The sequence below is a fragment of the Thunnus maccoyii genome, chromosome 23 (genome assembly GCF_910596095.1).
Source record: "Thunnus maccoyii chromosome 23, fThuMac1.1, whole genome shotgun sequence".
NCBI classification, from domain to species: domain Eukaryota; kingdom Metazoa; phylum Chordata; class Actinopteri; order Scombriformes; family Scombridae; genus Thunnus; species Thunnus maccoyii.
In genome coordinates, this window is record NC_056555.1 from 13,153,230 (window position 1) to 13,167,134 (window position 13,905).

Consider the following 13,905-nt stretch of genomic DNA (forward strand, 5'->3'; position numbering starts at 1 on the left):
GTGATGAATACTGGCTTTAGCACTAGATCACACTGTCAGAGGTTTCTTGTAAACTGCACTGTAGTTGAACCTGACTTTTTGGACCAGTTTCACAGGTTTTTAACTCCACTTTAGAGAAGAAAGGAAAAGAAAATATGAGGGCTGGGTTTGAGAGTAAATATGGGAGCAAAAGAGACACTTTCTGTAGGTACAGTAGCCTTTTCTTGTTGTTGGGACTTAACTCAGCTCAAAGTTTGTTTCAGACCACAGACTGTAAACTGTCTATATAAAGATGAATGTAGCGAGGTGTGACATCACCCACTGGTTTGCATAGAAGCTGGTTTGAAGCCCAGAGTTCTGCTTATGGTTTTCTGTTTGGAGGCAGGACCAAATAAGGAGTGCAGGGTGTTTCTGTTCAGGCTCTGGAGATGCCCCACTACGGGGCGGTTATCGTAATCAAGTGACATTTAACTTATCAAATTATGGTGATGGCAGACATAAAAGCTACTATAATTCTTCAAATCTTATTAACGGAGCTATAATTTCCAAAATGACCACCAGCACACTCATTAGAGGACCAGAAGCGATGGAGACCATAATGACTTGTTGGAGAAAAAAAAGATTGATTTAGTATTTCTAGAGAAGTTGATGCTTTTTGAATGGGAGTCAATGGCAACCAGGGATATTTTAGAGCCAGTATCTAGCGGCTGTTGGTGGTTTTGCACTTGAAGGGACCTCCATATTGGCTTCAGCCTCGAGACGTGGTAGCTGCTGCTTGGTTCAAACACACAGAATTTTGTTTAAACTCCTGTGCAAAGTTTCCAAAGACACTAAATACAGTGTGTCAGGTGGGGAATGTTTATAAAATGATGCAGACGATAACTGAAATATTCCAGACTAAAACTTTTTATTTGCACAGATACAATATATTACACAGTAAAACGTTGTATTAAACTGTGCAGGAGAGGAAGGACGCCCAAAGGGCTTTTACAAAGTCCTCCCCTTCATTTCAACAAATCATAAAACATACTGAGTCATAAAACAATATAACATCGTTTCCCTTTCATGCAGCCATAGAAAACACTTTAAAGCTACTTAAAATGGATTTAGGATTTAATTACAGTGTATGATTGATCCAGATTCAGTTGTGAAAACATTTTATGAGATCATAATCACGGCTCCCGATTGTGAAGCGAGAGCTTTAAATCTTGAACCCTCGCCATGAGCTGATTGACCATCGTCACAATCTGAAAAATCAGTCAGTAACGCCGTAACGAGGATTTAATCTGGTTTTAAATGATGATGATGATTCATTGTATCTGGTTTATTTATCACACAGTTGTTTACTGAACTTTTTTCTTTCTGTTTTTCCAGATCGGCGCCTATGATCAACAAATATGGGAGAAATCTGTGGAGCAGCGAGAAATAAAGGTCTGTCTAGTGTTGTTTATTTTTGTTTGTTTTGTTGTGTTTTTTGTTGCTCCATGCCTCCATGTTTCTGTTGTTTCACTGTTGATACTTTTTTGTTTTCCATTTTCCTGTTTTGTTCTCATTCAAAACATCTCTCCTTAAGCACAGTTTCTTGTGGTTCCTTTTGTCAAGTCTTGATCTGTTTTGTCTGCTTTCACTCCTCCATCTTCCTCTCTCTTCTTCCTTTATTCTATTTTCTGTCTGGCACCATGCCAACAGTTCTTTTTCTAGTGTTTTCTTTTAACTCTTTCCTTTCTGCCCTCTCGGCTGGTTGTCACCTGCCCATCTCTCCTCTCTTCATCTCCATCCGTCTTTTCGTCCTCCTCCTCCTCCTCCTCCTCCTCCTCATCCTCTCTACAGTTTATTTCACTGGTGAGTATTCAACGGAGCGGGGCGTCCCCTCCTGTTGTTCCCCGCAGTGCACGTCTGCTCACCCACACTGTAGACTAGAGGTTGTGATTGGTCAGATCCTGGTGTGTTTTATTAACCCCTCTCTGCGTTCACACCACTAGCATAGCACGCTGCTCCGTGATTGGCTGCAGGAAGGAGTCATTTGTTTAAGTTAAACTGCGGCCAACGTTTCCTCGTAGATAAGTGAGGGAACTGAGCAGCTGTGGAGACGTCTGTGGTGTGAACACAGCTGGATTAGCATGAGTCATGTGATCAGGCAGCAGGTAGTTTGTGTGAGACGTTCTGTGAGTTTTTTTTTTAAAAGAAAAACAACAACTCTTGAAGCAACAGAGTGACTGAAGGCCAGTTCAGATCAAAGATTCATGCAAGACAAAACAGTTTCTAGAGGATGTCAGCGTCGTGTGTTTCTCTGGTAACAGACATAATAACTTCACGCATGGTGGTACGTTCCCAGCCGTGTCCTTCCTCTTCAACACTCATCAGTTTGAAACTGTCAGCTTTCAGGTTTTGTGTCTTGAGCTTCTTTGTGATGCAGAAAGTCACCTGCTGTCACCACAGTCTAGTATAATATAAGTGTTTAATGTAAATAATGAGGTACAGATACATGAAGAGCTGATAAATATAAATCAATTAGTTGGCTGACAGACAATTAATCCGTCACTATTTTGATAATCAGTTAATCCTTTAAGGTTTTTGTTTTTTAGCACAAAATGCCAAAAATATACTGGATCCAGCTTCTGTTTTATAATCAGTTTATACTGAATATCTTTGGGTTTTGGACTATTAGACGTCATTTACACCTGGCATTAAAACACGATCTGTATCTGGATAAAGAAAAACACATGTTAAGACTGCGATCGGATCAGCCAGACAACATGTGGAGGTGGTCAGACTCACATCGTGATTGGATCTCAGCCAGGTGTAAATGCAGTCTGTACAGCACCACCACATACTTTAAAAAAAAAAAAAAAAAAAAAAAAAAATCCACCCACCAAGTTGAAAGGTCACTAAACTCTGCCTCTTCCAGGCAGCTGAAGAAAGCCCTGCAAAAAGCCTAAAGTAGTAGCTAAAAGTCTTCGCCCATCCACCGTGTTGCTTCTCGTGACCTGGGATGGAAAAAAAAAAAAGAAAAAATCATGCTGAGTCCCAGGTAGTTAAATCTGCCTGCTTTGCTTATTTGACTAATTTGCATATTGAGATCCGATCACAATGCTGGCACAACTGAGAAACAAAAACTTTTATACCAGGTGTAAATAAAAACAAGCAACTTAAAGACGTCATCTTGGACTTTAGGAAATTGTGAACGACATTTATCCCTATTTTCAGACATTTTATACACCAAACCATCAATTGATTTGAGTAAATATTTAGGCTAGCTGATTAATCGATGATTAAAACAATCATTAGTTGCAGCCCTGTTATCATGGCAACTTTGACATGAATTGGTCAGTTTTAAGAGGCTGTTTATGTCTCATAGTTGCTAGTTTTAACTGTCCAGCAGGCTGACGAGGAGCCCACTCCTCTTAACAGCACAGATCAGCGACAGTCCTCCTCTTTAGTGTTTTGGATACTTCATAGTTGACCTCTTTTTCCACTCCGGCTTCAGATCACTTTGCAGGCTCAAATTAGAGCTCAGTGCAATGATATTGTGTGTGTGTGTGTGTGTGAGAAGGCATGCCTTTAGGAGACTCCCTCTCAGCCCCCAGCAGTGGTAATCAGAGCCTCTTCACCTGTCTGCCGTGACCTCTCACCTTTCACCTTTGACCCGTAAAGACGGCAGCGTAATCCCTCCCCTCTCAGATTTTATGAGAGATTCTCTGACATCCTAACGTGGGCTTCGAGGACCTGATAATGCTTCTGAAAGCGTTTAAAGGGAAGCTTTTAGTTTATTTATTTCAAGTTAATCATTGTGCCGGAAGATCTTGAGAAGTTTTCTGCTCTACTTAATGAGCTCAAAGTCCACACACACACACACACACACTCATGAACACACATACACAGCGCTGTGACCTTGACTCCTTGTATCTGTCACATAAATGGTTTCCCAGCCTTTCTCCTTGCCGCAGACACTGCAGAGTTTATCTAAGCACAGTACTGAAGCACGACGTGTCACCTGCTCACCTCTACAAACTGTTAGTCATACTGTTTATAGGCTCATAAATAGCTTAAACTACCAATTGTTCTCATACAGTAAATCCAGGAGAAACCAGTTGTCTATAAGATGCGCAGATGTTGTACAGCGTGTTGTTAATGTACAAAATTAACATGATTGATGTCTCATAACTGAAAGCTCTTAAGAGGGATGAGCTCAGTAGGAGATCAGCAGGATCAGGAGCAGAAATAGATCGATTAAAAGCATTTCCCTTCAGATCTCTAGCTTAGATAAAAACAAATAACAAGAGAATTACAGCAGTTTTATGCCACCATTTGGCTAAAAATGTACCACTGCTTATATCAATTCCGCTGTTTTCTATGTGTAATGTGCAAAATAAAGATTTTTACTTTTTTTTTTTTCTAGTTTGATTTATGACATTGAGTGAAACCTTTTTGGGAAGGAGAGCATATTTGTATTTAGCTCTTACCGCAAACTGTTCACTGTCTGACTGTGATGTGTTCAGCAGAGAGTTTTTATACCAACTCACTCTACACAGGAAAGCCATCCGCCACCTGCTGGCGCAAACAGGAAACTACAGTATAGTATAGTATAGTATAGTGCTGGATTTGGGTTCAGATTACATTCTAAAACAAAAAAATACTTTTTATATCTACTATTTTATATTTGTAGCTATCTGTTTCCTTTGTGACTTACAATAAGTAAAACAAGAAGTAAAACCTGAACCCTCAACATGACTAACAGTGCGACGTTAGTGAGGAATGTAAAGTGCAAACAGTAAATGAATGACTGGCACCGACACATCAGTCACCGAGGCAACATCATAACTTGTAACTTGGAGGAGAAACTTGTTTATAAAGATAAGAAGCTATAGAAAGCTCCGAGATAAGAGAGCCGCAGCCAGGCGAGATGTTGAAGGACTTACTGCTGCGGTAAATCTACTGCCAAGAGGAAGATATTGATCGACTTCTTTTAGCCACACACACACACACACACACACACACACACACACACACACACACACACACACACACACACACACACACACACACTAGTTTGCTACTCTGTGTGTGTCTCTCACAGCATATTTGCTTGTTGGCTGTGCTATTTAAAGATAAGGACGTCCATCAAGCCTCTGTATCAGACCATTGACTGATAAGACACAAGTTGATTGTCCTGTATGTCAATATTAGCACTAACTAGAGAGTTTTCTGTGATATTTAACTCATGACAGATATAAAGTTTAAAAACTACAGTATTTAAAATCTTTGAAAGTACTAATTATGTTTTTTCTCTTATGGTTTTGTACTGTTAATGAAAATAAACAAGTAGAGCAGGGTGTCATTTGAAATATTTGGAAACTTGAATCAATAAAGACACCAAAACAAAACTTTTCATTCACCTTACTTTAAGAAATATTAAAGAAATCTATTTAACAATAGAAGCCAAAGGTTTCACATGTTGAACATTGATTTAATAGCTTTAAGGAAATAAATTTGCCTACATAAACTAAACAATAACTTGCAAACTTTTAATTTAAAGCTGGAATATATTTACTAAATGATAAGTATACAAAAAATAATCAAGCTATTTAAGTCAAGAGTGTTTTTATTATTCCTTTATGAGAGATTTGTCTTGTTCAAAGGATTGGCTGCACAAATCAAACAGACATGTAACCAAAAACTTGAACTAAAATACACACATGCAGACATGCCAGCTTTGGGTAATTGACAGTGTTTGATACTCATATCAGTGTTAAATAAAATGTAATGTTTTTGTATATACTTCTATAACACTATCACACTAAAAGAAGAAAGACATTTAGGGGGACTTTTTAAAGAAATACACCAAATCTGAAGGTTTTTTTTGTGAAATGATGTATTTCCTCCACATTCCTGTAGTTACAATAGAAAGTAGGTGTGTGTGGGGAAACTCTGAGTAGATAACATGTGTGTTGAACTTCCAGCTGTGCACATGTACTGAACATAAAGCCAAGTGTTTACCCAGAGTCACTGATATGTGCTATCACTAAAACCAAACTACTGTCAGTCTGCTCACCATAGTAACTCTGACACACACACACCTTAAAACCATCTTTATTTTATTTACAACCCCTCGCTGTCACTCACACACACGTACAAAGGCTGTCATACACACCACATTTCGTAATTTACACTCGCTCGTAAAATTTCAGCGCAGTTTGTCATCACAGCAGACGGAGCAGCCTCTTTCTCTCTCTCTCTGTCTCTCAGACGCACACGCAGAGCACATGAACTGTGTGTCGTAGGAGGAAGTGAGCGACTGGCACAGGAAGTCAGAGTGCCACAGGGGAGCGTTATTCCCAGGCTCATAAACTTGCACAAAACACCAACTTTAGAACTACAATCGGAACGCTCACAGGATGAATGAGAGCCGTAACAGCTGGTTTCAAAGACTGAAGGGTCTGTAGGGACGTTTTTGCTGTTTTTAGATCTCTAGACCGGGCTGAATATGTAGAGAGAAACGTAGACGCAGTGAAATATCAAATAGAGCCTGTAGCTGTGTGAGCCTGAATGCACGGCGTGCCTCCTCAAACACTGGATGTGTGTGTGTGTGTTTGTGTTTCTGAAGGCATAAAGCGCACGGGAAGCCTCCTGCAGTCGAGTCCCTGTAGACAAATGAGTGTGTGTGTGTGAATATGTGTTTTATAAAGCTCTCTCTCTGACTCGGTGTCTCTCTGTCTCCCCCCGCAGGGCTTGAGGAACAAGCCGAAGAAGACAGGTCACGTCAAACCGGACCTCATAGATGTGGATTTGGTTAGAGGTGAGAAAACAAACTCATTTGATGTTTTTTTTTAGCTTCAGCAGAAAGCCCGTCTGTTAAATCATCGTCGTCGTCTGTCTGCTCATCGACGTAAGTCTCACACACATGAACCCGAGGTGCCAGCGTCGCCGTGCCAGCCTCCTGTCACCGTTAATCCTCATCCTGGCTGCCTTCGTCTATCCGTCTCGTCTCTTTCTCTTCCTCCTCCTCCTCCTCCTCCTCGTAACTGTCTCATATTCAATTATTCATCAAATCAGCCGAATGTATCCTCATTGTTATTTCATTGCAAAGGGAGACGGAGAGATAAACGAGATAGAGGAAGAGAGAAACAGAAGAGAAAGGAAGCGAAGGATGAGGAGTCGGAAGCAGATTAAAAGATAAAACGCACATCTCTTAATTCGACTCCAGGATGTGTGAAGTGATGATCCTTTCTGCTCGCCGTGGGGCTTAATTAGCCTCTTCTCATCAAACTAAGTGTGTGTGTGTGTTTTCTCCAGGTTCGGCGTTTGCGAAAGCCAAACCAGAGAGTCCTTGGACGTCACTGACCAGGAAGGGCATCGTCAGAGTCGTCTTCTTCCCGTTCTTCTATCGATGGTGGATCCAGGTCACCTCCAGAGCCATTTTCCTCTTACTGCTGGCTCTCTATCTGCTGCAAGGTGTGTGTGTGTGTGTGTGATGTTTGTAATGTCGAAATGCCTCCCCACAATTTCATTTCTCTCATTGTGGTCTGGCTTGAGACAGACGTCACTCTAGGTAGGCCGTGCGATAAATGATTAACAGTTCTTCTTTACTGAGACATTAATATGAGCCCTTCCTACACCTGACTGCACAAACACACTGTGTCAAACTGGGAAAACATGACCACTATTACCAGATTTTTCCTAAACTGTGGATCAATATCAGCCTTCTAAATATGAGATACAGGTCTGGTTATAGCAAAACCGTCCTCATTTTTTCCCTGTAGTCATTATTTCAGCCGGTTGATCCAGTATCTTGATGTTTTCTAGATTTAAATCTCTTAGATGTTCAACAGCTGCTCCCGAGCATCTTATCAGTTGCTCTTAAAATACACACGCAGTTCACAATGTCTTGCGAGCACGGTGCGCTCCCTGGCAACGCCTACACGGGCCGCACACGCTCGCTGCACAAACACTCCGAATACTACTGAAAAGTGTTTTCCACCACCTACGTCACGTTGCCCTTTTCAGCGCTGATGAAAACAGACTCAACACTGTTATTTTTCATCTCTCCTTCCAACCCGCCGCCCTCCTGCTCACTTCCCGCACATACCACATAAAAACACACACACACCCTCACACCTTCTGGGTAACAGCAAAAGAAATTTAAAGGTAAAGTCAACGATTCTGTGTGTGTTCTGAAAAAGACCCCCAACGTTTTTTTTTTTACGCTCCAAGTCTGTTTCTGTCGCGTTCAGTGAAGCGTAATCTGAGCAAGCAGCTGTGTAAATCACACAAATACCCTGCTCGATATGTGTATTCAGCTTATTAACTGTATCAATAAATCGGATGTAGACTGTGTGTATAAGCCTATTTTGGTCAGCATTCTCCTCCCCCTTCTCTGTCTGCGTGCGTTTTCTAAATCTCCGTCGCTAGGTGAAACAACAACAACCTCCGAGCTGGAACCTACACACTGAAAATGGCAAATTATGTTTGTCTTTTTCATCAGTACAAGTCATAAAACACAGTCAACATACGTCTTTTACTGTTTTATGCTGCGTTTTTCTTCAGGACACCGTCACTGCATCCTGGCCTTAGCGCCGCCCAAGACAACTGTGATTGGTTTAAAGAAATACAAACAAGCCTTTACAGCAGAATTGATAGTGGATGCAAGATGGAAGATTAGAGAAACTAAAACCTGACATCAGTTTCTGAATTTGCTCTGGCTAATATTTTAGTAAACAGTTGCTTAATTACACATTCGCCAGACACAACACGACATGAGCATCCAACTGGAGTTGTTTTCTGGTCACTTCATTAATTCAAGTACTATTTATTTCACACTTTTTTTTTCTCTCTCTCTCTCCACCAACCCCTGAAAAAACCATTTAAGTCAGTAGCTGTTAGATAATCAGTGTTAATAAATATGCAGGCTGGAAAACCAAAACTGCAAGTAAGAGGCTAAAATCTGTGAAAACATGCAGAGTTGTGTGCATGAAGAGGTTTTCCTAATGAAGGTTTAAATCATAATCTTGAAACTTGTCATTTAATTTCTTGGATCTGAAATGTTGTATTGATGCCATTTCCTCATTCCTCGCAGTGGCAGCAGCGTTCTTGTATGTGACCATCCCTCAGCCTCATGGGATACCGGCCACCGAAGTGTTCGGAGCCATCTGGCTCATGCTGCTGCTGGGCACCGTCCACTGTCAGATCGTCTCCACCAGGACCCCGAAACCTGCCTCCAGCAGCGGGGGGAAGAGACGCAGGTAACCACGGAGAAAAGAAAAAAGGGAAACGTAGACAGATAGATAAGATAGACGAGTTTAACGACGAGGAGGGCAAGAAAAAGGAGGACAACATGAAAGCAGGATGTGGTGATGAGTCATCGGAGAGATGAAACCCAAGAGCCCCTCTGAAAAAAAAGGAGGCACAGGAGGAGATAAAGAGAGAGAAACAGAGATAACAAAGGGAGAGATTAGTGGATATAAATAACACAAGATGGGGGTAGAAAGTTGTGGAAATGAATGAATGTGTCTTTTGTTGCTGTTTGTTTTCTCATCAGCTTCTTTCACTAAAACTCAAAACAGATTAAAGAACGTTTATCATGGAGAGATTCAAAAATCCAAACATCCACTGATTAAAACACTCATCAGATTCTTTTTAAACTGTTTATTTATTTGAATCTTTCTATGAAGAATTTTTTTCTATTTAATCTTTTGTGGATTTGATTTGACTTTTAAAGATAAGAACCGGCTAAGACGATGTTTTCTGGTTTGACTTATGTGGTTTTTTTGTTTTGTTTTTGAAATCTCTCCCTGATAACTCGACTGTCACTTGAGACAAGACAGAGCGTATTTACCGCGTGTGAAAGTAGAAAGTAGTCGGCTACTCTGTGTGTTTTGTCGTGTTTAGATTTGCAGCTTGTGATTCTCTCTGTGTTGGTTCAAAGCTTCAGTTTGCGGCTGCTGTTTCTGGTCCAGAATGTCAATTTTCATACTCTTGGGAAGAAAATTGGACCATGCCACTGTTTTGGAAAGAGGTTTTGGGTTGTTTTTGAGAGTGAAACACACAGTTTGTTCCTTCATCGAATCAACTTTGGGGTTTTTTTCATTTAAGTTGAGGAAAAATCATGAAAAGGGTACAATTATTTGACACAGAGTTGATTCTGTACATTTTTTTTGTCTATTTTTCCTCTCCCTGTTCTTCAGCTCACTCTTATAGACGTTTTATCTCGTAGACAGAAAGACAAATCAGTCACTCATGGTTAACATGTCATGGATCTCCTGTGGGGAAACACATTTTTAATTTTTTAACCATTGCTAGGTGAGAGAAAATCTTCATCAACATCCTTTTTCATCCTGCCTTTAAATCTTAGAAGACAACTCCTGTCCTACACTTCTCTCCTCTCTGTCCTTTAATGACCAAACCTTTTAGGAAACTGCTAAATACAACTTTTGTGTTAATATCCTGCAAAAGTAGACATGGAACTAAAATGTCTTGTATCTTGTAATTGCATCTACCCAAACAAATGTCTCCCTAAACACATTTTCTTTGTACTTTTGTCCAATGTTACTTGATTTTAATTAAGGGTTTTCATTTTTAATGATTTTGTGTTCAAGATATAAATACGTGAAAGTGACTGTCAGTAAGAGAATTGTATAAAATTATCTACTTTTGCAGAATAACAACCTAAAAGAGGATTTTGGTGGAATATACCTTTTTATTGTATCACTGTGTCCAGCGGTAACTTGTGCGTCTCTGCACTGCGTCAATTTGAAAACTATCTTTTAACACAACAGTAAATTGCAGCCAGGTTCCCGCTGGACACACTGCTGTAGCTCCAAGTCTTGGTAGTCTCCAGGTCTAAGTCTCTCTTCACCCTCTATTCTTTCCAAACTGAAGGAAGTTGAGGAAGGCATCTCAGATGGAGGTGCATAGGGAAGGCGACGGGTCTAGCACTACCGATAACACACAGGAGGGGGCGCCACACTCCCACTCAGCCAGCACCACATACAGCCTGGGCGCTCTCTTCCAAGATTTCTGGCATGATATCTGTAAAGCTGGGTGTGTATTTTCGTTTCCCATCTTCCTAAAACGAGATGATGTACAATGACGGGGCTGGGCTTCAGTTTCCAAAACGATCCAGATTCAAATTAGCTCTGCAGATCTTAGATGAATGATTGAATAAATTAACATAAAGAAAGAAAATAATGACATTTTCTCTTGGTAAAAAAGGGAGATGCTTTACATCTTTGAATTACACTATAAATTAAAACACCAAATTTCCCTTTTGTGTGACGTCAGAAACTGAATCTCAGCCCTGACTGGGACCTAACTGGGCTGCAACATCACTTCTTTTCCTGTCATATTGTAAATCTTTATCCTCAGTTGACTGAATATTTACCAAGAAATTCTGATTGGATGATCAGAAAACAATATATTTTGAACTTCTAGTTAATTTTCTTAAACTTAATTGACTGTCTCATTCCTGCTGCCTGTTTTGCAGCTGATTTTATGTAAAAGGCATGCCGACTATGTTCAAAGGAAGCATGAGGAGCTGTCTTTACAAAAAAAAACTACTAGCTATGAATGATGATCTTCTAGCTGCCATCAGGATCACTGCTCAAACATCTGTTTGCAGTTTCAGCTCCTCATTCTTCTATTTAAAACGGCTTCAGCAGACTACAACAGTGTGGAACATTTCTGAGTACAAATAACTGCTGATCTATTGATTATCTGCCAAAATCACTTCAAGACAGTCAGTGAATTTTCCTCAGTCATTAAATAGTTCTTGTTTGTGAGATTTTGAGACTTTTTAAAATCACTTTTCACAAGAGAATCAAGACAGAAAAGAACATCACTGATTATTTTCACATTTAAGATGCCATATTTACCGTAATTGATGCTTTCATGCATGTAAGAACTCAGTGTTGTACCTCAATTATTAGCTACTGCTCTCCAATGTTGGTGTTGCATCAATGTTCCACAGTGTTGTGTTGAACGCATCCTGTTAGTTTGATTTAACTGCATGTCTGCTTCTAAAACTCAACTTTATTACTAGTAAACTGACCTCTCTGCTCCCTCTGTTTTTATCTAAATATCTATTCATCTGTCTATACACGTCCTTCTTTTTCTATCAATCTCCATCTCGCCCCTTCCTCCCACTCCACGCCTTCTCTTCCTCCCTCCCGTAAAGATCTAAGAAGTCCAAGCTGTCCATCGACAAGTCGACAGAGACGGACAACGGTTACGTGTCACTGGACGGCCGTGTGACCAATCGCAGCAGCGAGGAAGGGCTTCAGCTCCACGAGCAGCGATGCGATTCGCTAAACAGAGCCGACGAGGTGTGCTGGAACTCGCACGTCCAGCCCGCGCACGCTCACGCACCGCGCAGCCCGGGACTGATGCTGGCCAGCGGCAACAAGGTGACGCTTTATTTTCATCACTGATTAATATTACAATTCATCTATCATCAAAACAGCTGTTGACTTATTTTCTGTTGTCTTGTAGGAGCCAGCGTCAGACGAGGCCTCCAGTGAGGAGGACCCTGAAGCGTCCTACAGCGCCCTTCGTAGGGGAGTAGAGAGAATGAACAGCGACTGTACGCTCCGAAACCGCAAGAACGCACACCATTACAAGAAACACTACGCTGTGGAGGTAAACACACACGCAACACAAGGCGACATGTTAACTTTTCAAACCAGTTTATTCGCTTTGTGTCAGATTAAATAAAAACAGGACATACAGGACATTTCATATTTTTGTCTACTGTCTGTCAGGACGTCCCCAAGTCCGGCACCAGCTGTAGCTCCAGATGTTCCAGTCTGAGAACTCAGGACTCAGAGAGCACTCGACACGAGTCCGAGACAGAGGACCTGCTGTGGGAAGACTTTCTGCACTGTGCCGAGTGCAGATCATCCTGCACCTCAGAGACGGGTCAGAGATTAAAATACATATATTTAATTAATCATCCTTCATAAATAGATATCTGCGGTTATTGTATTAAAACTACTGTTGATGCTGTCTTCCTCCACAGAGGGAGAAGGAGGAGGCACGCCTGTCTGTGCGCTGGCTAAAAAGGAATACAGAGACGACCCTTTCCATCAGGTCTGTACACACACTCACATAACACACACGGCTTATACAAAGCTGCTAATGAACTTCTCAGGCTCAGTAAGATTTTGATGATTTGCAGTTTGATAAAAATCTGGGTTACAACTAAATTCGGTAAAGAAGAGTTTCAATGTCTGTGATACATTTAACAGCTGTTTCGACAGTATGACTATATTTCAATGTGTAGTTAGAACCTGTTTTGCACTGAAATCACTGTTACTCAAAGTTCAAGCATGTCAAATATTGTAAATTAAAATAAAAAACAATCACACATGTAAATCAAAGGGAGGTGCAAATTACAGTGCAAAGCATGTATGAAAGTGTTATTTTATTCATTATAAGCAATGAAAAATTGTATAGAAAAAAAAGTGTTTTAGTTTGTTTACTTGCTTTCCCGTAGGTCCTGTTAGAGTAATAAGTAAATGTCATGGTGTACGTTTCTTCCTCAGGGTCACGTTCCCTGGCTGCACAGCTCCAACCCCGGCCTGGAGAGAGTGAGCGCCATCGTGTGGGAGGGAAACGAGTGCAAGAAGGCCGACATGTCCGTCCTGGAGATCAGTGGCATGATCATGAACCGAGTGAGAGACAGACAGAGGCGGCGACAAATGTTGTTGTCCTAAAATAATTCATACTTTGGATGTTCGACTTGTCTACTTGTGTGGAACTAAAGGAAATAAAATCTGTCTCTCTGCAGGTGAATCTCTACACTCCAGGTATTGGTTACCAGGTGTTTGGGAACCTGGTTTCTGTGACCCTCGGCCTCACGCCTTTTGCTTACAGGTACAAAACAAACTGAGCCAGCCCTTTACAAAGTTTACCTTTTTAGTAATTAAAAACAAT

General features: G+C 40.9%; 1 protein-coding gene across 5 annotated transcripts in view; it reads left to right on the forward strand.

Annotated features, from left to right (window-relative positions):
* The window catches only part of LOC121890557 (protein PHTF2-like), a 52,445-nt gene that overhangs the window by 32,420 nt on the left and 6,120 nt on the right, over positions 1-13,905 (forward strand). For 4 of the 5 annotated variants that reach the window (XM_042402966.1, XM_042402965.1, XM_042402962.1 and 1 more), the window contains exons 4-14: positions 1,354-1,410; positions 6,706-6,775; positions 7,273-7,431; positions 9,053-9,218; positions 10,855-11,016; positions 12,149-12,377; positions 12,463-12,609; positions 12,732-12,888; positions 12,989-13,059; positions 13,515-13,643; positions 13,760-13,845. In XM_042402966.1, the coding sequence (XP_042258900.1) occupies positions 1,354-1,410; positions 6,706-6,775; positions 7,273-7,431; positions 9,053-9,218; positions 10,855-11,016; positions 12,149-12,377; positions 12,463-12,609; positions 12,732-12,888; positions 12,989-13,059; positions 13,515-13,643; positions 13,760-13,845 (1,433 nt within the window). The remainder of the gene's footprint in view (positions 1-1,353; positions 1,411-6,705; positions 6,776-7,272; positions 7,432-9,052; positions 9,219-10,854; positions 11,017-12,148; positions 12,378-12,462; positions 12,610-12,731; positions 12,889-12,988; positions 13,060-13,514; positions 13,644-13,759; positions 13,846-13,905) is intronic. The other variant, XM_042402963.1, reaches the window with a different exon arrangement.